Genomic DNA, 26,204 nt, shown 5'->3' with positions numbered 1-26,204 from the left:
TTACTGGCAGGCAAGAAGAAACAAGTAATGACTTAAATAAATCCTGAAGTAGACTTAAAAATCTGGAAAAGCAACCAGAAGTACCAGTGCATTGATGACTTATCCAGGTTTTGTTACAAAATAACCCAAAGCATTGCAAACTGAACTTACCTGAGCCAAGATCACCTTTCATGATTCCACAATTCAAAAAATAGAGTGGGCAAAAATGGAAAAGATCCGTCTCACATTTCCCAAAAAACATCTTGGTGATCTCTAAGACGGAGAAGACAACAGTGAATCTCATCGTAACGAACATAAAACTTACACAGCACTTCAGATAAAAAAATATTATGTCCAACATGGTGGTGGCAGGGTGATGTCGAGGGATGTTGGAGCATCAGGACCTGGATGACTTGAAGAATCCCGCTCTCTAAAAGCAAAACACTAAAGGAGAATATCAAAAGAATAATTTTATCATACTTTGCAATGATGCAAAGCACACCAACACATTCATGTCTGAATAGTAAAAAAAAAAAAAAGGATTTCTTGTCAAAGTCTGGTATGAAATCAATTTGAGATGCTGTTTTGTGACCTTAAACAGTTTGAAAACCCTACATTGTAGCTAAATCAAAGCAATTCCTCCAAGGTCATGCAAAAGACTCTCTCACAAATTTCTGATTGCAGTTGTTGCCACAAAGGTTGGGACAACTTGTTGTAAGGTGTAGTAAGCAATTAGTGCAGCTTTTTCAGCCAAAAACAGATGAATCATGCCGTCTGTTTCTGCAGAAATAACCACGTCCTGCAGTCATTTACATCAAACCTAAGCGTTTTCTACCAGAGTTCAAAATGCAAAACTAAGTCCTGTCCCATGTTTAGCTTTGTGTACTTAGCACACACTACATTGAGTGGTTTTTACTTTTAATAATCAACATGATGACGCAATCCCTGTCGGACTGGCCCGCTTCAGATAACAAATGAGTCTGTAAACCCTGTTTAAACATCTCTATCCTAATTGTATGAACATTTAATTGAGCTAGCATAAGTTATTTATAATGCACCATAAAGCTGTACCAGCCATGCCAGAAACGCTTCAACAGGTCTAATAAATTTTTAATCACATTAAAGGTTTATTTCTCAGCTCAGAATCAACAGGACTATAAATAACCTTTCTTTTGAAAAATATAATTTTTACAGAGAGAGGCCTTTCACAGAATAAATATGATTATACAACAAATTTTGCATTTCTATTCCTCAGTGCAGCCAAAGAAGTTGCGCCTTCAGATTAATCAACTGTGTCATTACAAAGATTAGCTATCAAGCTTTGTCTACGTTACTGAGGCTTTAAGAAAGTTTAAGAACTACACTGGTACAAATGAATGTTTAATTCACTTTGTGATCATTCATATTTAATGAAATATAAAACGGGACAGCTGGAAAAAGTGATCATAAGTTCCGTTCTCATTAGTTGCTTGATCATACGAAGAAATGCAAAAAAAAAAAAAGCAAAAACAGGAAGAAAATCTATTAAGACTTTAATTTTTTCCCTTTCTTTTAAATACATTTTGCACAGAAATTGTGCTTTTCCATTAATAAGTTACATCATAAATAAAAGCAAACATACAGTATTTTGTCTTTTCACAATAAGTCAATTGTAGCAGCAACTGGCAAACCGGATCACATTCATCTAAAACACTCCAACGTACCCAGTCAAAATTTCCGTCATTTTAAAATAGAAATATTCAACCAGTTACACTTTCACCGAGGTTTTACAGCAAACTCTGCCCTAGTTTTTTTTTCTTCTTTTTTTTTTTGGAAATGAAATAAGAAACAATAAAAACAGGAGCATCAGCCCTTAAGCAGTGGAAGTCACAGGAGGTAGCATCTTACTCTCCCGCCTATCAATTTTTCTGTTTTTTTTTCTTGCAGCAGGCAACATTTATTGATCGCTGTGATTATCATAGCCATCCATCCACATTTAACTGCATTTTTTCCCCATGTCATCTCCATAGTGAAAGCTGCACTAGAGTCACTTCATCATAAAGCTGTAGCTCTGTGCTGAAGGTTTGCCAATGTACAGATAATCTTATTTTGATTCACTGTCTGTTATTTATCATGATAAAGAGAAACAAAGAGGCAGAAACTCTGCATGGGAACATCATGATCTGAACATACATGGGTAGGTGGATTTTAAGAAGTCTGCTTTCCAGAGATCGCAATGCAGATGACATTTTCCTTCAAGAAGGAGCCCAACAGAATATAAAGTGATCCCACGGAGAGGGTGGCCAAATGATTAAAAGGATTCAGTCCAAACCTTCCTACATGACAGATGGGACACGCAGCCAATTAAAATCAAAGTATAATGTTCTGTAGATGAGATTCTTTATCTGGATTACATTAGTGAGGTACAGAAAGGTTAATGCTTCCTGACCTTTGTCAGACTTTGGTTCATTTATACAGTTTTGTTCAGCAAGGCTGAAAAATGGACATCGGTACCTGAATGTTTATACGCAAACAAATGACAAATGAAACTCCTTACAGTCAGCACATTGTGTGGATTATAAAATCAGCAGGAAAAAAGGCTTTTCTGTATGGGCTGGGCTGGAACACAAAACATTTAATTCATTCATTAGCTTCAGATCTCCCTCAATTCAGGCATAAACTTAACAAGGTGATGGAAATATTCCTCAGAGGTTTTGGTCCATATTGACATGATGTTGCTGCAGATTTTTTAGTTGCACATTCGTGATGTGAATCTCCTATTTTACCACATCCAAAAGGTGCTCTGTTTATTGGACAGAGATCTGATGACTGTGGTGGCAATTGGAGTACAATAAAATCATTCAAGAAACAACAGGAAGATTTGAGATTGGTGACATGGAGCCATCAGAAAACGACCACATTGTCAATGTAAAGAAGTGGAAACTGTCAGCAACAGTTCTGAGGCAACCTGTGGTTTTTTAGATCATGCTTAGTTGATCTAAAGTGTCCAAAATGTGCCAGATATCCCTCACAGTATTACATCACTACCAACAGTCTGAATCGGGGATAAGAGGAAAAATGGATCCATACTTTACATCAAATTCTGACTCAAACATCTGAATTTCACAGCTGTGATAACAATTTTCCAATCTGTCGCTGTCCAAATGTGGTAAGTCTGTGTGAATTGTACCCTCAGTCCGCTGTTCTCAGCTGACAGGAGTGGCACTGGATGTGAACTTTGGCTGCTGTTGTCTGCAGTCTCTGCATTCAGAGATAGTATTCTGCACACATTGGTTGTAATAAGGGATTTGTTTCCAATTCTCCTCTAACATCATCAAGGTATTTGTGCCCACAAGATCTTTGGATTGATTTCTGCAAATCCAAAAGATGAAAATCCCAGTAGTTTCTGAAATGCTCCAAAATGTCAGCCTGGCACAAACAACCATAAAAGTCACTTAGATCCTTTCTTACCCACTCTGATGTTTGGTTGTAACTTCATGCCAACTAAATGACTTAAAACATAAAGTTTCTGTCATGTGATTGGCTGGTCGCTAATGGTGTTAGCAAACAATCCAAATTGTACACCTAATAATGCATTTTGTGTTTTGCGTCTTATGATATACAGCAGTCATTTCATTAACGCATGATAACTGTTGTAAGGAATTAATTTGCACTAACTGAACAGGTGTCGCCCTGGTGTTTGGTGATAACTTGTGCTAAAATTGGATTAGACTGCAATGGGGTGAGCACTCAACAGGAGGCAGAGGCCACTGAAGGTTAATCAGGGAACAAAATGACCACCTGTTTTTGCTACACGATGAAGAAACTCTTACTCAGCTGATTGGTGCATTTGTATAAAAACTTTTTTTCTGGTGGTTCTTGCCTGATTGCTCTCCTGTGGAGTCATGACTTCAGGAAGGTAATGTGTTTTTTATTTTTTTTCTGCTGATTGGAGTTTGTGCTGTAAAAACACCAGTGACGATAAAGAAAGTGAGAACACCGAGGTTTTCTGCATCCTGCTTCATTTCAAGGACCCTTTAACGGTAAGTAAGCAATTAATTTTGCATTACTTGTAAGTAAACACGGAGAGTTTGTACATTTATGCAAACATAAGCCGACTTATGTGCAGAGTACCACATTAAGAAAAGCAGTAAAAGCATACATACCTTACAGAGAAATACAAGTACATTCGCAAGGCAAGCACACACTTCTTGTTTGGGGAGTCTGCCAGGTTTTTCTCTCCACATGCCGACCGTGCGTCTGGCATCAAGGTTAAGGTCTGGAGACACACACAAGCTGTGTGCTCTGTCTGGCTTCCACATACTCTGAATGGGCTTTATGAATGGCTGTGACTCAAAGACTGAGTGAACACCAGGGTGCCGCACTCAACCCAATCCGACAACGGGTTCTGGAGAAAAGTCAAAAACCGACTTGTCTCCCAGCACAGCCAGCAACCGTGTTCAACTTAATACGCCAACAGGTTTTCTTTTGCTGCTTGAGCCAAAGTGCTTTTGAGCACCCCTCTGCTGTGTCTCAGGGTTCACAGGGTGCATGACTACATCTCTGTGTTTGTTCTCATTGTCCTATCGGAGTGGCGTCTGACTAGACGCAGTAAAGTCGGCTCTCGACGTTGCGTGGAGCCAGTGACTCAGGCTGCAGGTTAGTCATGGAACGTACAACAAACACACTTTGTGCAATTCATTACAGTAAGAAACTATCCACAGTTTATCATACAAAAGAAATGCAAACATAAAGTGCCTCGCAAAAGTATTTCACATCCCTTGAGGTTTTTAACCTGTTAGTCCAGACATAATGTTGAGAAAACATTTTGTAAAAAAAAAATTTAAAAATCAAACAGGTGGCGCACAAATGTATTCAGTCCTATACTCGCAAAAAATATCCAGTGTAATCATTTGCATTCAGAATTCACATTATAGGTCAACAGAGTTAACTTTTGTACATTTTAATCTCAACTTGGATATGAACTGCTCTGTCGAGACCTTAGAGGTTTGTTAAAGAATATTAGTAAACAACCAGCTTCATGAGAAGAAGATGGCATGACAACTTAAAGACATGGTGAGCCATGTCAACCACTGGGTCCAAACTGTTTCCTTTCGAAGCCAAACCTGGGAAATTGAAACTGGTGGTGCGTCACAAAGTTAATTAAAGCAAAAATGCAAAATTATTTTATTGTAATATTTTGCTGTTGTTGTTTTACCTGCTCAACAATAAACAACATTTTTTATAAAATCTGTACAGGATCCAAAACATAAAAAGGCTGTTGCCTTACTAAAAAAAACAGAGCATTTCCAAATGTTTTTATTCATCAATTCTTGACTTGTGGTCAGGGGCCAAACAAAATCATTTCAAGGGCCACATATAGCCCCCGGGCCACAGCTTGGACACCCCGGATGTAAACTATCAGGCTGGGCGAGGGAGCATAGTTTTCAGATTTCAGAAAAGGTTGACCTTTCGACAACTCTAAAAATACCGCCCCAGCGACCATGTATTGGTTTAGATCAAAGCACGTTCATATGTTAGAAAGGCCTGGTAAAGGTCTAAACCTAAATTCAATTTAAAATCTAAATGGTGTTGAAAGTTAAAGCTCACAAATAATATTATTTCAGTCTAAAGGAGCTTAAGATATTTAAAAAAGAATAGACAAAATGAGACATACCTCTAGACCAGGGGTGGGCACTCCTGGTCCTCGAGGGCCGGTGTCCTGCAACTTTTAGATGCATCTCTACTTCAACACACCTGAGTCAAATAATGAGGTCGTTAACAGGACTCTGGAGAACTTGACTGCACTTAGGAGGAGATTCAGCTGTTGGATTCAGGTGTGTTGGACCAGGGAGACATCTAAGAGTTGCAGGACACCGGCCCTCGAGGACCAGGAGTGCCCACCCCTGCTCTAGACGCTCTGCAGCTGTTTTGCACTGAAAATTGGTCCTCTCACTAAGAAGGGCTGAATCCAAATACCTGACACACTTTTTAGATTTTTAAAGTAAAGTGTTTTGAAAACTTTGTGTTGATCCATCAAAATCCCAATAAATTACAATTGAGACTTTTAGTTGCAACGTCACAACATGTTGAAAAGTTCGAGGGATATGAATACTTTTTCACGGCACCATGTTTACACACCATCTTTTACATCTTCACCACTGCTCTATCAAAAGATCGAGCACTCGATTCACATTCAGATCCGAATCCAGACTAAAATCGGACTCGACAAACGGAGGTTTCGGCGGGGTGAGGGGGTGGAGGCCTGACGTGAGGGTTTCGAGCCAATCGGCAGCGTCAAACTGTGCAGGAGCCCGCCGTTTCCGAGACTTTCTAGTCGAAGGCGAAGGGGAGGTGCAGATTGGGAGAGGCGGAGGCGCAGGGACAACCTGGCTTGGGTTTATTACAGCAGGAGACGGAGGGAGCTCCAGTAAGAGAGAGGAACAAAGAGGGGATGGCAGGAAGTTGTCATCTTGCTGCTGAAAAGGCTGGGGCTGCTTGGTTTGAGGGGCAGGGGAGCGGTCAGGAAGTGAGTGTGCAGCAGATTTATGATCAGAGGCCTCAAGAGAGCCTGGAAGCAGGATACAGTCAAAAGGATTAGACAGATACGACATTAAGAATGTATTTCTAGTTCCCTTTTTGAGACTTACCATCACAAATAAGTGGCTCATCTAGAATATCATCAATAGACTGTCGAGGGTCCATCTGTTGCAGAGAGGAAGAAAAGATGCTTCAGTCCTGAACTCAAAGATCTCTCAGTGACTTCCTTTTTTCTGCAGACTAACCTGGGCTTTCTGAATCGCCTCCTGTAGCTCTTCCTCCAAGCTGCGAACGCCAAGTGAGGTCTGAGCTGGACTTGCTGTAATCTGCAGTGGCAGCTCGAAGTCATGGCCAATCACATCACACGGCTAGCGGCAAAATCACATGATTGGACAAGACAGTTTAAATCAGTTGACAGGTGAGGATGAGTGCTCATTCACATGAGGAATTTGATAAATGTTTTAAGGCACAGTGATTTAGAGTGCAGACTGGAGTAATTGCTTTTAACGTTAACAGTACATTGCCAAAGTATTCATTCCTCTTGAACTTTTTAGATTTTCTCACGTTACAACAGCAAACTTTAATGTATTTCATTCCTCTTGGCTAATTTACTGCTCAATATTCTCCTCATACTGGAACCTTTGTCCAGATTTTGTAAAAATTCAAACACCATGTATTACTTTGCTTCCACTTCACATTTATGCAACACTTTGTGTTGGTCGATAAAGTCTCAATAAAATACTGAAGGTTTGTGGTTGTAAAGTGCTAAAATGAGAAACTATCAAGGAATATTTTATAAAACATACTTTATGTCTTTATGACTTGTGCATATTACCTCAGCAAACAGCACCTCCGTTTGCACATTTAGTTCTGCCTGCCTTTTTAGGCGTCCCGGATCCTGTTGCAGGAACGGATGAAGGGATCCCTCCCCAGACTGGTTGGGGAGAAGTCACATTTATGCAGTACTACCCCTAATATATCACATGCTTTCCAAATCTTTTGTGGCAAAACACTCAAACTTCTCACCTCAGTACCCGCTTGCAGGTAGAAGTCAGTATGCCGGCTTCTCTTCCTCTCCCTCTTCTCCAGCTTCACGCTCAGCTCTAAATGTTCCTGCTGCTGCTGTTCTCTGTCGGTTCTCCATGGAGTCCCACACTGCAGGGGCGAGGAGGACGACATGGGCAAACTGGGACTTGGAGTTCCTGATGCAGTGCTAGCAGGATCCCAGAACACAGTGCTGCTGAGACCACACTGTTCACCTGCCAAACTGACTGACGCAGCGTCTGCGAACGCTTTTGGGACAGCGTTCAGAGTCCCATTTGGATCTCTGTTGGGACTGTCACTGAGAATCCCATTAGGAATCCCCCCGTCTTGGATGTACAGTTGTTGGTTCGGGCTGCTGCCGGGTGAGCTCAGCCTGAAGCCGGGGCTGGAGCCAGGGCTCTGACAAGGTGGCAGCGGGGCACAAGGACTAAGGGGCTCCATGCTGGTGCCCAGCTTGCTAAGAGGAGCCGGGGTGGGGCAGGCGTGCTGAAGCTGGAACGGACGAAGGCGCTGCAACAAGGCCGGCTTGGTTCCAGAGACAGGAAGGCCACGTTTACGCAGCTGCTGCCTCAACTCCGACACCTGGGGGAACGGTCAACAAGCATTTTCAGCTTCTTCTAGTTATTAAAAATGATTAGTGGAAAATATATATATATATGTATTACCGTTAGATCAACAAGATTTGCAGGAAGAAGCTCTGGTTTGGAAGTAAGATTTGCGTCCGTCTGAGTTTGGTTTGTTGTGGCAGGAACAGGTTGGAGGCTGAGCGGTGAGGCTCCACAAGACTTCATTAGATCATTGTGATCTCCACTGGAGGAGTGAAAGAGCGATCAACTCAGGTAAATGTCTGGATAAGTAATTCAGATATCTGCACTGCTGGGTGTTGGTCAATTCACCTGATCTATGATGATTCACACCTTTTAAATTTTGGTAGTTTTATGCCGGATTTGTTTGGAGTCATTGCTCTCATAAGTTTTTCAGATCTGAACAAGTGGGGAAAAATGTTGCATTTTCCAAAATGTTTTTCCTGTTATCCCAAATTTTTTTGGCTTAGATTTGCATTTCAAAAGAATAAAGTGTGTTTTTAGAAAGATTTATATTCACTTTCAACCTGTCATTTGCCATCTTTTTTTTTTGCTTTAATGATACTTAATGAGAAAACCCACAATATAAACACAAAAAACTACAAAAAGAGCAATTTTGCTGCTTTCTTGCTACCTTGACCATGTTTGAACTTGTTCAAACAGAATAACGGCATCAAAATGTACAAACTCTGCTTTTTGTATAGAAACACTCTGTCTTCATTTGGCAACGCTAACTGTTGCACATTTGCTGATTTAGCTTCCGTGAAAAACAATATTCATGAAGCTGGACTGAAAGCAAAATGCAGTTACCAAAAGGTTTTTTGATTAGGTGCAGTTCATCATTATTGTTTGCATACCTCGGTACAACTGTAACCTGCTGCGGCGGCTGTAGTCGCTGCTGCTGCTGCTGTTGACTCTGCAGGATCTGAAGCTGGAGGAAGACCTGCTGTTGTTTCAGCAGATGGGAGTAGGCGGGGTCTAGCGGCTGCGTAGGGGCAGGGCTGCTCTGCTTAGCTCCTCCCGCTGGAAAACATGGGAGTGAAACATGTTAGCAAAATGAAGGAATATTTTTGCAATAAATGGAGAAAAGTAGAGCTTAAGTTTAGCACCTCCAGTCCCAGACGCTCCCTTCTGGTCTGGAGGAATGTACTGATGATACTTGAGTTTCTTCATCTTGGGTTTGATGTCCCGAGGTTTCCGTGGGCGGGTAAGGTGATTGAAGTTTAGGGGAGGGGGCAAAGACGAGGGGCAGATCGGGCTGGGAGGCCGAGCTGTCTGTAAACACACACATTGCCAACATCTCTCTAAACAGTAGCTACAGTATATTACATACTACAAGTGAATACTTTCCACATGGAGAATTTCATTGGAAATGTCAGCTTATTGTAAAATATTTGACATGTTTGGCCCTTGCTAAGGTTACATTTTTTATGTGTAAATGCCTCACAAATGTCCTGATGACACTGTGTGCCGCCTCTGACCTACACCACCGGGGTTTATGTGTGAATATGTTAACCTACATGGCAAGCACCGACTTCCCCCAGAAGTACAAAGTGACAGTAATGACTGCAGGGCAGCTTAGTACAGAAAAAAATACAGGATTGACCATCCTGTTAGGTTAAAGAACACCACAGCGCTTTTCTTGTGTACTTTGTTGTACACATGCTGTGAATGCCACCAGAAAATATGCATGAGTAAATTATTATTTTAGATTACTTTGAGATATATTTATTTGCGTTTTGCTATAACTGTATCTTCCAGATTAATAAAAATATATATATATATATACAAAAACGTTGATAGAACTAACAAGAACCAAACTGAAATGATCTTGTCCTGAGACTGGATGATACCTTTGGCAGCAGGGGTGTCGTCTGAGAGGTCAGGAACATCCCGTTTGGTCTTCCAGTTGGTGCCAAGGAGTTTGATTCGCCCAGCGTCACGCTCAGAGGTTGTCTGATGCCCGCGGTTGCCGGAAGCAACGTCAAACCGGACTGAAAGCATAAAGAAACAAAGTGCATTTCAGAAAAATAATGACATTTTTCTGTTTGTAAAGCAAGAAGAAAAAAAAGCTAACTTTACCCATTTTAGAAATGAATCATCTTTATTGTATTTCAAATGTTACATGTTTTTGACAATGTATATCTAATATACTGGCAAAATGTATATTAGATATATACAGATATACAGCGTGGCAAACTCAAATTATAACTCGTCTGAGAACAAACTTGAAGGATACAAATAATTAGTCTTAACTACGATTGTTAAGAATTATACATTGCCAGGTGGGTGGGGCCTCAATCATTTATGGGTAATATGGTGGATTATCATAACTAACAGTTTGAGTTTATGCAGAAATTTTGTTAAAGCTATTGATATGTTTGTTTAGGTTTCAGAAATACAGAAACTCAGTTGGGATAACTGGGACAGTTAAACCCCTGGAAATGTAGATTTAGGGGCTGTTAGTTGTTTTTTTTGTTTGTTTGTTTTTTAAATCATACGTAATGATCTTCAAACCATCTTGGGATGAAAGTTCAATGATCTTTGCACATGCTATGATCACCCCCTTGTGGTTAAAGTAAGTAAATCTTTACCTGGCACCTTTCGAGATAAAAATCTCAAAATACATGAACAGAGAAAAACACACAACAAAATAAAAGCGGTTTTAAATTGATAAAATAGATAAATGAGTATTCAGTATTAGCCGAATTAATCAAAATATAGGTTGGACTGCAGGCAGTTGGAGCCACTTCAAGCATTAAGTTTGCAAAGACAGCTAACATTTTCATCCGAGTTGAGAGTGTTTGCATGGGGTAGCATCAGGTTAAGTGTTGTTCATACTGGGTAATTGACGTTTACATTTTATTGCAGTGAGTCTTATCTTATTTACATGTAGTATCTCAAAGCTACAATCCTCCTGCAACAAGATTTTCATCCCAGGACTGTGTCAGTCTGATTTAACTTGATAATTACAAATGTTCAGTGTCAGATGCAGAGAAAAACGGAGCTGAAGTATTTATTTAAAGTTTCATGCAGTCACACGGTAAAAAACAATGCAGATATGCAAGTTTCTGACAGGGTCATTCACCAGACAGTGGTGTTAATGGCTTTCTGCTGTCTTCAATACCTGTGCATGACTGGGATTGTTATTAAGGGTCAGGCCCACAGCTGAGCAGTCACTTAGTGGTTGGTCAACTGGGAGGCCTGGCAGGGAGGAAATAGATGGGGCTTGGAGAGCGGCATGTTGCTCCGTGTTTAAAGACGAGATGGAGGAAGAGATGTCCTCTTCGAAGACATCAGCGGGGAACGAGGCAAGACCTGAGGAAATCACCGGTCCAGGAATGCAAGATCAAAACAGCAAGGAAACAGGATTTTGGGAAGAATTTGTTTCCAAATGAGTCGGTATGTGTGTTGCCGAGTATTTATTTACCATTCTCCAGGGGCAACGTGTGCTCAAGCTGTTGCTCTGTGGCTGCTGGAGGTAGCTGGATCCTCTCAGTGAGGGTCTGTGAGGGGCGAGCCTTCCTCTGCCTCAGGGCCCCACATACAGTCCTCTCTACGGGTGGAAGACAGAAGGAGGAATGTTGCAGATTAAAAGGAGAGAACAGGACAGATGGGAGATCAGTGCAGACGGAGAGAGAGAGAGAGAAGATTGGAGAAAGGGAAGCAACAGGACTAGAGAACATATGTGATGTGAGTGTGCAGAACAGCTTCGCCACAGGCAGCGAGTTCCAGTCCAAACCAGCAGAGGCATCAGGAAATAGTAAACACTTTTTCCCACAGGGAAATGTGTCGCCTTGGATGTGTGCACACACAGTCCCTCTCACTGTTTTTTTAAATGTCAGAAGAAAGAGCTTTTAGAGAAATTACATCTTTTTGAAATGCCTGATACTATAATAATAGCTCTTTTAAATCAAAGGCAGGGTTAGGGGGTATGGAAATGAAGAAGATGAGAGTTTAGAAGAGGAAGAGATTAGAGGGAGAAGAAATGATGACTGCGATTGTCAGATTATCATGTGCTGTCAGTCACTGATGTGTCGGCTTCTTTTAAAGCAGCATTACACTATGCAACAAGGTCACATCTTAGTTTCACAGATAGTGAAGCACAGTACACTGTGACACACACGCACGCCTACACACACACACACCCTCAGCTGCTGTACAGCAGATGTAACGCAGACAGAGACGGAGTACCAAGAGGGCAAATCTGTTATTGTGCACAAAGCTGAAGGCAGAGAGAGTAAAGCAAGAAGCAGACAGCAGCTTCACCGTCGGCTTGGCATCACCTTGTGCAGTTTCAGCGCTCAGACCACCAGGGGGCAACTTCTGAGTGACGCCGTCCTCAGTTTGACGCTGCATCAGAAAACATTAGGTCAGTTTATTCAAATGAGTCCAGCTTTATTACACAGCTTTCTATATTCGTAATATGACTGGCATTACACAGAGCTGCAAAGATTCTCAATTCGCTCCAACTTTATTCTTTTTATCAAACAAACCTGTTGTCACTTCTCTAAATAAATGGATCTTTAGTAGTTGCCCTAAATATATAAATATCCTCTAAGGATATTTATAAAAAGCAATCTTTTGGGGGGGGGGTATAGTTAGATGGCCGCAAAAGCCTCATGCATCAATTATGAAAGATCAAGAGATGTTTCAAATTATTGCGTTGATTTGCAAAAGTTAAAGTTTTAAGAAATTTTAAGAAAGTCATTTTTTGGGTCCTACGCTAAAGCGTTTATTATATTCTCCCACATACAGTCAACATCGGAAGTTTGTATGGCTTAAAATACATGACTTGTTATATTATATTGTACAACTTACATGAGCTTCACTCCGCCTTTTCTCTGTTTTCTGGTGAGTGGAGGCAGATTTCAACCCTGCAGACAAAACATATGAATAACAGGATGTAAAAAAACAAAATGTGTTCTTACTTATAGTTTTAGAAATTAAAAGAAGTGGATGATGGAAATAAAATCCACTGAAAACCTTCAGATTTTCCACTCATCCCTGCAAGTTACAGCATGAAGAACCGTAGAAGTGAAGATCCGTAGACTATTGTGTCATTTTTTCTATTTCAACATTTCTAAATACATTCAGATATTGACTCCTCTATGTCTTTCTAATAGAGACAACTGACAATGTGTTAGGAGCATTCTGCATTTACACTTGACTTTATTAAATCTGTATCTATGAACCAACAAAAGTGAGAATTACTTCTTAGACTTGTGCAACTTCTTTTAAATCTGGTTGCCGATAGTTTTGCCAACTTTTAAGTTGTTTTCAACCCTTCAGGTGGGCATCAACAAAACCATTCAGCCCTCAGGGTTTTATTTTGACTTACACCATTTATTCTGAAATATATTCATACTCGGCTGCAGAAGTGCAATTTTACACTCAAAATAGTTTATTTAGTGGAGGGAAAACTACCACACGTTTTTGCAAATGTCTCAACAAATTATTGGTCAACAAATGACCACAAGAAAATACCTAAACTTCTCAGTTACAGCAATAATTTAAAAGTTTAAATCAGTGGTCCCCAAACTACGGCCCGCGGGCCAGATGCGGCCCGCCTCCACATTTGGTCCGGCCCCCTGAACAATACCAGAGTATTTTCATATATGTGCATTTTTATTTGATAAGTTGGACTTTTGCAATAAAATGTTCCTTAGTAATGAACTTTATTTATTATTAACTATTAGTTAGTAACTATTTTATACATGCATATAATTGACCCTAACCCTTTTTTTTATGTGGAGAACCCAGTGTTATTTGGTTATTATTTATTTCATAAATAGTGTTATTTCCTGACTTTTGTTCTCTGAAGAATCCAGAAAAGGTTATTTGATTGTGCTTTCTGAAAAACAATACATTTTTATGTTTATCACTCTTACAATCGTCACACTTTTTCTGTTACAAAATGACCCCGGCCCCCATCAGAGAAGGGACAAGTTATGTGGCCCTCACAGGAGAAAGTTTGGGGACCCCTGGTTTAAATGAACTGAAGTTGTTACAAGCAAGACTAGATGAGGTTTATCTCCCAATCACACAGAATAAACAGAAAAGTGTAAGAAGTAACAATGTCTAAAGTTCACTTATAGAGAACTGCAGCTCAGAGTGGAAACCTGGAGCTTTGTTTCCACTGAGCGGTACAACACAGGTCAGTGCAGTTTAATTTCTTCATATTGATAAAAAAAAGTACTAGTTTCACTGGGAGATTTTCTCACTTATAACAAGATGTTTTTTCTCAAGTTATAAGTGAAATAATCTGCCAGTGTAACTAGAACATTTTCAACAATATTAAGGAGTTACTGACTTAAACAAGCTCCTAATTAAGGCAAGTTAATTTTGTCTTTTTTCAAGTGTACTAAGATATTTGCACATGAAACCAGACAAAAGTACTTAGTAAGACTTTGTGTATTTGCAGTGTGAAAATGAGATAAAATCTCCATAACATCCAGTGGACACTATCTATAACTGAGATTCATGGCAGAAAAAAGAAGTGATTCTGTTCTACTATCAAGGTGTAAATGTGTGGAGGGTTAGGGTTGGGTGCTGTGGGCCTGTTTCTCTTTCACAGGCCCTAAGAACCTTGTTAGTGTGTCTAAATTTCTCAATTTGTGATTTTACTGCTGCAGAGAAAGATGAACAGTAAAATAAATGCTATAATATTTTCTCTGCTATTATTGCCATCTATTGCGTCACCCTGGTGGATTAAAACATCATGTTTTTAAAGGTTTTGCCATTTTCACAAAAGGTTAATATGAAAAAGTAAATGAGATTTGCATCGTCTTTGATTTAAAAGCGGTGGCTCTGCCGTGGTTAACAACACATGCAGCTTGCTGCCAGAGCAGAGCACTCAATCAAAGGTTAATAACGCAAGCTAACCTGGGTCTGCATTGATTTCGCTCAGCCTTCGGTTCTGAATCCTCAGCTGCAGGACTGAAACAAAACAAAGATGATGAGCTGTGCTGAGAGAAAGACAGATCTGGAAACAGAAATTCAGCCAAAGAAAAGCAGAAAGCAATCAATCCAAGGCACTTTACCAACAGCTCAATAATGCATGCTTGTAAATCAATTAGCCTGTAGATGGAGAATATATTCTTTAATGCTTATCACATAAAACACACAGGTGAAGCAGGGTACAGCTGGGCCTCTGGTACACTTTGGTGTGTACTGAGACCTGAGAGACCTGAGAAAGCAGGTGGGGAGGGGGCAGCGCAGCAGGGAGGAGGTTGAGGTTTCTATTTATCCCTCTGTAAATCTATTTCTGTTGGTCCCATCCCCCCTTCAGCTGTCCCGCTCTCTTCACAAGCCTCTCATACATCCTGTCCTGCTCACGTCATGCTCGTTTGTGCTGCTAGCCGCAGTCTTCCTGATTTCCTCTCTCTCAGTATGAAAGTGTGGTAATCTGGAATTAAATTGTTGTCTGAAACAAGTTTGTCAGCTCAGTTTCAACTATTCATTTGTTGTTTGAACTGTAGATGCCATGCAAACCTTTGACTTCGCTTCTAATCCTCTCAAAACTAAATGTTGGTGAAGGTCAGGATCAAACAGGGAAATCATGCTTCTTCAAAGTTCTCAAAAACTAATTTTGCCTCCCAGTAAAACTCGAAAATGAGCATTTTCTGCTACACCAGTTGTGATGAAGGCCTACTAATAAAAAAGATCACAGCCCAAACAGACTATAATATTCCCAAATGCCCAGTCACGACGCTTCCTTTGGAGACGTTTACTGGAAACAGCTCATGTATGTACAGACGAGATTTGGAGCAGAGCAGCTGCCTAAAGAATCCTGTTTTCCAGCAGCTGTTTGAACACCTAGGGGACTGTCATTTTCTCGCCTTTCTATTTTGCAGCCATTCACGACAGCTGCCTGGGAATTCAGCAGCCGCTACAAGTTGCAGGAAATGTAGCATTAAAATATGCAGTGATGGAAAGGTTGTTTGTGGCAGAGTGGCTGTTGAATCCCAAAAGGATGTCATGCAGAAGCACCTTTTAAGGTTTTATTATTGTTAGTAAAAGCAAGTGGTGCGTAGTTTTTTTTTTATTATTTACAGTATCAGGTCCAGTGTTAGTGTAGAGTTGTGTTCACTGGCCCAGTTAAGAAATCCAAATAGACTTTTTTCCAACCTCTCCAGCTTATTTTTTTATGCTTATTATCTTAATGCAAATGGCAAAATGACTAAAATTTGTGTGGAGAAGCCAAATTCACCCAAGGCTTTCATTTTTTTACCCCTCCAGGGGGTCTTTTGTGGGCTCTAGTGTCCCTTATGTGATAGTAGGCTGACAGGAAACAGGGAAGGAGAGGAGGGGAAGACATGCGGCAAATGTCGTCGGGCCCGGGAGTCGAACCCACGACGGCCGCGTCGAGGACTCAAGGCCTCCAAATGCGGGTCGCACTAACCCCTACGCCACCACGGCACGCCCAGGCTTTCATTTTTTATTGATGACATCAGTGTCAACCATTGTTTTAACACTCTTATCTTCCATGTTTTGTAGTGGTTTTACACCACCTGAATCCCCTGGGTGCATAGTATGGCAGTGGCTCTCAAACTTTTATAACAAGTATCACTGCAGTAAACGCTAAATTTTAACTAGAGACATTTTAAAGCAGTTCAACAAAAGTAATTTGGTTGTAGTCTGTCTTGAAAAAAACAACAAAAAAAACTGAAAGAAAAACGAACTTATCCAAAGGCACTGCCTGACTCGAATAAGCATGCCGGGTAATTTTATGCTCCTTTTTTACTCAGAAGCCCAAGTATCCAGGTAAATATCAACAGAAAGGTCCCAAAAAGTCCCAAATGGAAAATTAAGGGTTTCTTTTTTATTTTATTTTTTGTTTTTTTGAAAATACTGACATTCAAATTCAATATGGCTACCTTGCATGTAAGGCATCAACCTTCTTTAAGGAACATATTGCTACACTTTGAAAGCAGAAACTGCTGAACAATACAGTGCTACTAGCTTGTAGTGCCAACAGTAGTGAGTCTGGTCACTACAAACAACAGTTAGCAAATCCACTGCAGATCAAATTTAAAACTGCTGAGGTAAATAAATCGTGGCGTATGCATCCAGCAGGACTTGTTTAACGACTTCTTCTCCTTAAGTTTGTAGAAGTTCACCGGATTTTCTCTGCACTTCTCTTTTAAGAAATGTCAGAGAAATAACATGCTTTGGCTGCTAATGCTTTGTAGCTCTTTATCACGGTTTGTTTGTGTTCGTCTTGAAATGGTACCAACATCTCACCACAGAGCACAACTAAAGTCAGCCAGAATGTCACCTGTTGTACTTCTAGCAAACGTTGAGAACCCTCCAGGGAAAGGATGTTGTTGGACCTTTGTGTATGTGTCCATGTGGAGATTATTGCTAGCTCAATAATCTTGAGAATTTTGTGAAGTTGTGCCTTTGATAATGAGCACCCCTTGATTTAAACCAGGGTTCTGCAACACTGAGATGTTCTGCATCTTTTGGAGGCATTTTCACTGTAACACTTATTTATCTTAATCATCTCCTTGGCAAAGACCTGTTCAGTAATCATTCATTTGATTCAGATATGTTTGAGAAAGCCATGCATGCATCCAAACGTTGCAAGACAGTGGTGTTTTTAAGCATCATCTGGTATCATCTGTGTTCTCTTTGTTTTTGCTTCAGTTATTTTGTTTCTGTTCTCTTAACCTTCAGCCAGTCGCAGCAGATAGCAGATTCTGGGTCTGGTTTAACTGGAAGTGTCTTCCTGTTAAAAAGGGGTAATTCTCCATCTCATACTTCGTGGGGATCCTCAGGTTTGCTTTAAGGTCAGTGACTTGATGCAGTCAGCGGCGCTTTCTTAGATGGACAGCTTTAGCAACTGGCGAAAAAATTATCCATTAAATCTGACGGTATTCTGTTGAGATGTTTGTAATTCTGTCAGAATCTGTCTAAATGATTTGAATGGATTAGAATGAATTTGATTGAATCTGGATCCAATTTAATTTTTTAGAATACAGTCTCCGCTTTTGTTTATTTGTTTCTCAATAAACAAAAATATTCAGCTGTATCAGTAGTTCGCAGGATCCAAGTTACAACTTTCAACTCAACAGAAAATGCGCTGATGCACTGAAAATGTGCAACTGCAACCCAGATTGAGCCACAGCAGAGACCAAGTGTGTCATGTTGTAGACCCTCTAATCTGTTGACATAGGAATTGAATAAACCGCCTCTCACCGCAAGGTTACACACATGCTACACACACACACCACGACGGTGGAGTAAAGTCGGCCTAAGGGAGAGACCTGTCACTTGAAAATCCTGATTTTGAAATCTTTCTCCAATGTGAGAAGATGACAAGTGTTTGATCTGTTCCTCCCTGTCCAACCAATTCTGCTGCACAAGTGCACAGAAGTAGTCAACAACAAATTCAGCGGTGCAGTGAAGTGGTGTCGCTATGGTTTCACCACTCAATTCTGAAAAGAACCACATTTTATCCTGTTAACACCAAGATTTCAAGTCATTTTATATATCACTGGTGACAAACGCATGCCATGGACTGGATACTAAACCAGCCGCACATATCACTCAACTCTTTTTAATCAAATTGATTTGATAATGTTTAATCTTTTGTTTGTTTTGTTTTATATCTGGGCTGCCCAAAGTGGGTCCTGGAGGTCCGGCATCCTGCATGTTTTAGATCTCTCCCTGCTGGTAGTAACAACCTCTTCAGCATGTCGATGTTCTTCTTAAACCTTCTAATGAGCCGTCATTTGATCCGGGTGCTTTAAACCAGTGGGAGAACTAAAACACGCAGGATGCCGACTTTGAACGCCACTGTTTTATATTTTTGTGTAAATACTGTGATATTCTGATACTTCAACACAAAATGATACCATGACAATACATTACTCAATGGCCTATTTCATAGTGAAAACAGCAGCTTCTAGTATCTGCTGAGAGAAAGAGAAAAAAGACCATACAGTTGTGTTCAAATCTGTGCAGTTTGGTTCATAATTCATCCACACTGATTCTGTTTTCTTGCAAAAACTGTAATTAATTTTACACCTAAAATTCATCCATATTGTCAAATTTTATGCAGATTTCTACATGACTTGGCCAATGTTTTGAAGGAATCTCCATACACTCAAAGTTTACTATTCCTTATTTCAGTTATTGTACACTTTAGTAGCTAGAAATGCAAACTCCATCGTTGTTTATGGCTTATCTGGTTATTATTTAATGCAGTTACCACTTATGAGGGTATCTCTTCACCACCTGGAAACTGACTTTTTCCACTCAATTTTTTAATTTTTTGCAAAATAGCTTTAATAGTATTACCATTGATTTTTAACTGGATTCATGTCTGGACTTTAACTGAGCCATTCTAGTATGTAAATATGCTCTGAATCTTTAGCTCTGGCTGCAGGTTTTGTCCTGCTGGAAGGTCCAGTTCAGTTTCAGATCATTTGCAGCCTGTAACAGGTTTCATTTCATGACTGTCTTATTTAGCTTTGTGAATTTTCCCATCAGCTCTGACGAGCTTCCTGGTATCTCCTGAAAAGAAGCATCACAAAAGCATGCTGCTGCCACCACCGTGTTTCATTGCAAGCTTGAAGTTTCAGGGTAATGGGTAGAGTTAGTTTTCCACCACACACAGCTTTACAGGCGGGCCTGAAAATTATCTTCAAGCAGCCACTTTCATCCACTAGTTTTTAAGCTTCAAACCAAACTTTGTATGACTTTCTATCACCAATCATTTACTCTTTTTTTGGCTGCTTCTCTGACAGATGTTCTCCTTGTCCAACTTTGCAGTTTAGATGGACAGCCATGTCTTGATATGTTTTCATTTGTGCCATAATAAGTCTTATTTTTTGTTTGGTGGTTTGAACTGAGAACTGCAATTTCCAAACTTTGAGAAACTGCTTTATAACTTAAGTCTGGCTTAAACATCTAGACAGATAATTACTTCGAAAGGATTTTACTACAGGGTACCAGAGTGTAAGGTGCTAAATACAGATGCACACTACTCTCTTTTTGTTTATAAAAAATGTAGAAAACCTTCCCCTTCTACTTCACTATTATGTCCTACCTTATGTCTTACTGAAGTTCTTAAATTGCTGTGTTCAACTCTTGCTAACATAAAATGACAGACATTCACATATTTCTGATTATAGTGAAAACAGTATCTGAAATGGAAAGCTAATATTGTGGCAAAGCAATTTTAACCCGCATGATTAACGTCCGGCTGGCTCTCACCTGACCGGAACTTGTTCCTGATGAGAAGCGACCTCTCGGAGGCCAGGAGAGTCATGGCGGAGTGGAGCAAAGGAAGTGGAGCCAGGAGAAAGAGGAAGTTCCTTGCGTCGCCCTACCAGGTGGAATGGGCTTCTGTCCTGTCTCTCGCTGCTCAGGAAACATCAGAGCCAAGGAGGGACGGGAGGTGGAGAGACAGATGCTTATTAATCTACTGATAGAGATAATATATTGATAGAGGCACACACACAAACACACACACACACCCAGGCACAGCAGCGATAGACATAGCAGGAAATGGAGACGTCTCAGACCTGCAGGCTAACTGAACTCTATGGCGAGCAGCTCTGGAAGCAGCAGGCCTCCCTGCAGACAGCCTGTCATAATCGCACTGAGTGTCACAGAGGCCCACCCACAGCCAGAGACACAGCTAACGACACACAGAATTAAACAGACAAGAGGCAGAGCGAGGAGCCAAGAGGAGGAAGAGGAAGAAGAAGAGGGGTGCTAAGCTCGGATGAGTGACGGAGACAGAAAGCCCCGCGGATCCTGAGAGATCAGGGCCCCGAGGAGCCTGATTGTGACGGACAAACATGAAGTCACAACACCTACAGCGCGCCGCCACATAGCTACACAGTGACAGCAGCTTGTGAGCTGAAGGAAGAAGGGCTGACTCAAACAGAGAGAGCTGGAAATCTGCATAAGCCGCATCAGCACGCGCACACACAACCTATTAACAATATTGATCCGAGAAATAGCCGGCAGCAGAACACCCAGAGGAAGTCCGTTTGAGTGTGCAAACACACACACATGCTGTGGAATAGCTGAGGTGATGCATGCTAATTCAGCTCCTCCTAGTCCCCGTTTCCATAAACACACACCGACTTTGCTTATTTATGATTGAAGGGGTCCAAAACGAGGCCACTCGCTCATTACTGCCATCAAGCAACAAGAAGTTGATTGAGATTTCATGTCTGGCAGAGGAGAGGCTCGACTGCAGGGCACCAAGGTACAAGAAGGAGCTGCGAACGCTAAGAGAATAAAAGCAAGAGAATGAAAGAGAATACTTACAGGAAAAGGGAGAATTGAGTCTCTCGGGGGAAATTGGAGTGGCTTTAAGATTAAATTGAGAGAGGTGCAAGACGGAGGGAAGAGAGAGAACTTCGTAGTGCGGTTAATGACACTTTCTGTCTTTCATGTTCTTTTCATGTCTTTTTTTCTCCTGTTTCCACACTTCTTGGCTCTTTGTCCTGAAGGTGCAGAAGCAAGGAGGAGAAGGCTCTGCAGTTTCTCCGTCCCCTCACTCTCAAAACTTCTCTCCCTCTGCCCCGTCCGCCCCTGAAGCATCACAGATCCTCGGTGCCAACTGTGAGGGACTGTCAAGCCTCACCCCCCCACCCCCACTTTATGACCTCGTCTCCCATCCTCGCCCTCCTCCCTCAAAGCCAGTCACCCTCCCCTGACACCTGCTGGCTGCTTGACAGAAGCTCAAAGACGGGCGAGCTGCTCTCATGTTTGTACTTGACTCTGACAGGAGCAGAACCACAGATAAAAATTAGTGCAGTTCTTTAAAGCGAGGAGCTGAACTGGCACATAATGTGATGGTTAGAAAAGTGAAACCAGGATAAGAAGACAGTTTATTACACAGCAACAGGAGAAGCCCTGGAGTGTTTTGGACTCACGTCAAATTATGTGCTGCAGCAGGACTGCAGGCTCATATGCTCCTGTCAAGATACCTTTGGGTCACTCGGTAAAGTGATTTAGTAGTGTGTGTACATGCACGTGTGTGTGTGTGTGTGTGTGTGTGTGTGTGTGTGTGTGTGTGTGCGTGCGTGCGTGCGTGCGTGCGGCACCGTGGAAAGTCACAGGTCAGTAAGTCTGCACGCTTTATAGCGTCTATATGCACCGGCCGTCAAGCGAAATCACCTGAGTTTCACCTCAGTGTTCAAGCTCAGCTGGGGGGACGAACAGGGGAGGGTCTGCCTGCATGTGCCCGGTCACGCTTTTACATGTGTAACTATAGGCTGTCAGAGGGAGGGGGGGAAATGGGGTAAGTGAGTCTGTAGCTGGAGCACCTGTTCCTACAGTTTGACAGACAAGCCGGTGTGTGTGCTGGTTCAGCAGGTCATGGAGAAGAGGGAGGGGAGGCGAAGAGAGAGGACGGCGAGGAGGAGAGGATGAAGCAACAAGCCGGTTGGTCAGGAGAGCAGGTCCTGAAAGAGAGGAAAAAAAGAGGTTAGATCAGTTTTATCTGATGTGGAGATCCTCGAAATACTTGAGGAAGTGTTCATGTTCAATAAACGGCATCCCATTTTGTTACATTACAACCACAAACGTCAATTTATTAGGATTCTATATAATGGAGTGACAAAATAACACAATTGTGAAGTTTGTTTAAAAAGAAAAAAACCTCAAGAGTGCAGTTTGCATTTATATTTAAGCCTTTTCCACGATACACCTGAATTAAATCCAGTCTTTTTTAGTGTAACTTATTCTCAATTTAAGTCCAGGTGCTCTGTGAACAACTCAGATCAAGACAAAAATAAGACAAGTTTAAGTCAGACTTCCATTAAAGATCAAATCTAGTCTATTTGGAAGAATCACAAGAAGAAATGTCATTGCTGAAAGAATGCAATTTGTTAAAAGCAAAGATGGAAGAAGTTTCTCTGGCCAGCCATCCATTATCTGTGGCTCAGTATCCACAAATGTCTTTTTGTACTCTCCACAATCGATAGAGACCCGCATGTGGTTTTAAAAATATATACAATAAGGTTTTTTTATTATTATTTGGAAAATTATACTGAATTTTCACAACATAAAGATCCTAAAAGTGCCACTAATATATTTTTTGGATCTGTTTTTTCTTTTTTTGTCAATGTGTTGGAAACTGTTTTTTTACATAACAAAAAACATATAGAAGGAAATATATCCACCCACCTTTTTGCTATTCTTTTCCCCATTTTATTTTAAACCCTAAAACTAGTTAGAAAATGGTAGTTCTTTAGAAATTGCAGTAAACTTTTCCCCCCACGAAGGCCCAGAAGTATTTGTGGGTCTAAACTTAATTTAAGTCTCGTTTAGCTTCGGTTTCTTTGGATTGTAAAAGTTTAATACCACCACGCAAGGGGCAGGGTTCACACTGAACAGGTTTCATGTCTGGGCTGGATGAAACAAGAAACATGACAAACATGCGTTCATGTACACATTTGTTAGTATGCTAACAAAACAGCATGCATATTTTTGAGCTGTGGATGAAAACCAGCATAACCAGTAAGCAAACTTCCAGGACCTTCTTGTTAAAGGCTGACAAAATACAAAAATACTTACAATACGAATGCGAAGCCGATAGAGATGCTATAAACGTAGCCTATCTCACAGTTTTTAGAGTTAGCCAAACAAAATCTCAATGCAAGTTTCTGGTAGTAATTTGAAGGGAAAAAAAGCATTTGGAAATAGTTAATACTTTTGCGAGCCACTGTATTCTCCAGTGAAGGTTGCAGTGAAACAACTAATGGACCACAAACTGTAAGGGAGCCTCGCTTTAATAAATCGCTAAAGATAAAACCATTCTTCCAGGTGCCACCCACCCACTCTGTTAGTCTGAAAACCTTCTGCATTTGTCAAACACTATCACGAAGGAAACACATGAATAAAAACCGGCTGCAAAGACAGAGAGACACAATATTGTTAGAAAGGTGATGTAATCGCTTTTCCTCTCTGGTCCCCCACCCCAGATATGCCCTCTCCTCTGCAGCCGGGACTCCCTTTCTGATTAGCACCTGTTACCCTCCTTCTTTCTCCTCCTCCCCTCCCCCCAACATGCAAACAGACACCCACACACACGCAGCAGGGTGTTAAATCCTGCACTGTGTCTGACGAAGAGGCAGACTTGCACGGAGTTAACCTTCTCCCTCTAAAGTATCAGATTTCTTTACATGATGCGGAATAGCAAAATGAATGAATAAATCAAAGGGGCGGGGGACTTCTGGTCGAGTGAAAGAGTGTGAGAAAAGCAGAATCAGGTGGTTTCATATTTATGTCTTTCTCCGTTGATTCTGCAGAGCGTAGTGTTCTTCAGCACACAGCCGTAAGTATGTATCCCTCCACCATTTGACAGATGAACGAGCCAAACATGCAGCTCATCGTAAGTGTAAGCGCGCCACCACATGGTTCAGCTGCGCAACAGCAGGTGTTAAAGAAACATTCATGGTTGGTTTAGCCTCCATCATTTTGTCTCTCAGTAGCTATAAGGAGACTTTCTGCTGCAACATTACAGGAAAGTATGAATTTATGAAGGGCCAACATTTATATTAGCGAACAGAGAGCTACAGCAGGCCGCTGTAACACTTCATTACATCTGCAGCCTCTTCCTGCTCATTTATCACCGGCTCTATTCTCAATCCCCCCCTCCCTCCTCTACCTTTATTGCTTCAATCACTTGGCAATGTGCCTCCTGCCACTCAGTAGGCCCGCTGCCCTGTTTCACCTCGCACCCATTTCAAACACGCTCTCTGTCCGTCATCCATCTGTCTGTCAGTCACTGCACTTTGAAGCTCCGTGCAATCTGGACCTGCACACACACGGAGGGCCATGTTCTGCACAATACACCAGCTGGACTGCTGATGCCACACACCCAGCCTGCTGAATATTCACCATCACCATCATCGCCAAGCTGAGAGCACCTTGTAGGGTCATTGTTGCAGCAGCTCCAGCGGTGTCAATTACAGGGGACAAAATCTGTTTTGTGTCAACTTGTTCCCTTTCTTCCTGATCCGTGCTGATTTAATGGCTGAGCTCTCAGAGAACTCTCTGTGGTGCGAATGCAGCACTTTCCTTTTGTTTCGACTCTTGTCACTGCTTTTGTTTTAGGTGGGGGACTCAAAGAAAGAAGTTAAATTAATTTGCAATGAAAGTGGGTAAAGCATTGCATGAACTGCAACGAGGCAAGGGGAGAGCAAAAATAAACAAACAGTGGAGTTATAAATACTGAGTGTCAGACAAATGGCTCCTGTGCTAATGAGCCAGAAGGAGAAAATACACTGTTCATAACATTCAACCCCAAACCTCAATGCATTTCATTGGGATTTTATGTAATAGACGAACACACAGTAGTGTGTGATTGTGATATGAAAGGATTTTTTAAAAATGAAAAATCCTGAGAAATGCATCATAATTATGTATTCATCCCCATAATTCACTGTGCAGAACTGCTTTTCACAGTAAATACAGATTCAAGCTTGTTTTGGGACACCTGTGCTTTGCACATTTAGAGACTGATTTCTAGCTCAAGCCCAGTCACATTTGTAAAAACATATGTAATCAGACTTTTCACTCCTCATATTCCCTGTTATACTTTGGTCTAGACTTTGATTAGGTCACATATTTCAAAGAATTCCCGAATGCAGAAATTTTAACAAGGTTTTCAGGATCTTAGGAAGAAAAATACCCAGCAGGATCAGAGATCTTCCACCTGGTTAAAGTTAAAGTTTTTCCTCAAATGCATCTTTTGTTTCATGCACAGATCACCCAAGGTATTAACTTTTAAAAAGTTCAATCTTAATCTAATTTGACCAAAGGAAACTGGTTCAGAAGATGTTTCAGGACTGCATATTAAACTCAACTTAGGTTTATGATAGTGGGGGAATGATGCCTCTTTTCTGGTATAAAGACATTTTGGTGGCACATGGGTTCAAATAGTTGTTTCACAAAGACACAGCATAACTCAGAAAACACAAAAAGCAGTTCATAATTTATTTAAGAACAAAAAGGTGTATAAATCAACTTGTACAGAAGAATGTGATCACACTTTTCATGCTTTTACATGAATTAGATCAAGTTATCTTTGTTTTATTTAGT

At 41.0% G+C, this 26,204-nt stretch overlaps 1 protein-coding gene across 2 annotated transcripts; it reads right to left on the bottom strand.

The window, feature by feature from the left end:
* Positions 1 to 5,831: 5,831 nt before the first annotated feature.
* LOC102220066 (myocardin-like) lies at positions 5,832 to 21,701 on the bottom strand. Of its 2 annotated transcripts, XM_023330463.1 has the most exons (16): positions 21,420 to 21,701; positions 20,352 to 20,498; positions 15,012 to 15,065; positions 12,948 to 13,003; positions 12,413 to 12,479; positions 11,557 to 11,682; positions 11,254 to 11,444; positions 9,980 to 10,120; positions 9,236 to 9,401; positions 8,984 to 9,149; positions 8,208 to 8,352; positions 7,525 to 8,124; positions 7,334 to 7,432; positions 6,744 to 6,866; positions 6,609 to 6,663; positions 5,832 to 6,529 (listed from the first exon to the last, which is right to left on the bottom strand). In XM_023330463.1, the coding sequence occupies exons 2-16, from the start codon at positions 20,404 to 20,406 to the stop codon at positions 6,114 to 6,116; spliced, it is 2,460 nt and encodes an 819-aa protein (XP_023186231.1). In that variant the 5' UTR covers positions 20,407 to 20,498; positions 21,420 to 21,701; the 3' UTR covers positions 5,832 to 6,113. The 2 variants fall into 2 exon arrangements, with proteins under 2 accessions (XP_023186231.1, XP_023186232.1); XM_023330464.1 differs by lacking the exon at positions 15,012 to 15,065.
* Positions 21,702 to 26,204: the final 4,503 nt, after the last annotated feature.

This window comes from Xiphophorus maculatus, chromosome 3, assembly GCF_002775205.1.
Source record: "Xiphophorus maculatus strain JP 163 A chromosome 3, X_maculatus-5.0-male, whole genome shotgun sequence".
Classification (NCBI taxonomy): Eukaryota; Metazoa; Chordata; class Actinopteri; order Cyprinodontiformes; family Poeciliidae; genus Xiphophorus; species Xiphophorus maculatus.
The sequence above is the reverse complement of the archived record's forward strand: the minus strand, read 5'-3'. Positions and strand labels throughout refer to the sequence as shown.

Excerpts from the sequence above, each read along its gene's own strand:
- LOC102220066 (XM_023330463.1), bottom strand. The coding sequence starts at position 20,406 with ATGACTCTCCTGGCCTCCGAGAGGTCGCTTCTCATCAGGAACAAGTTC. Across the intron at positions 15,066-20,351 it reads CAGGAACAAGTTCCGGTCAG|TCCTGCAGCTGAGGATTCAG; the intron begins GTGAGAGCCAGC and ends GTTTTGTTTCAG. Across the intron at positions 10,121-11,253 it reads ACAATCCCAGTCATGCACAG|TCCGGTTTGACGTTGCTTCC; the intron begins GTATTGAAGACA and ends TTATGCTTTCAG.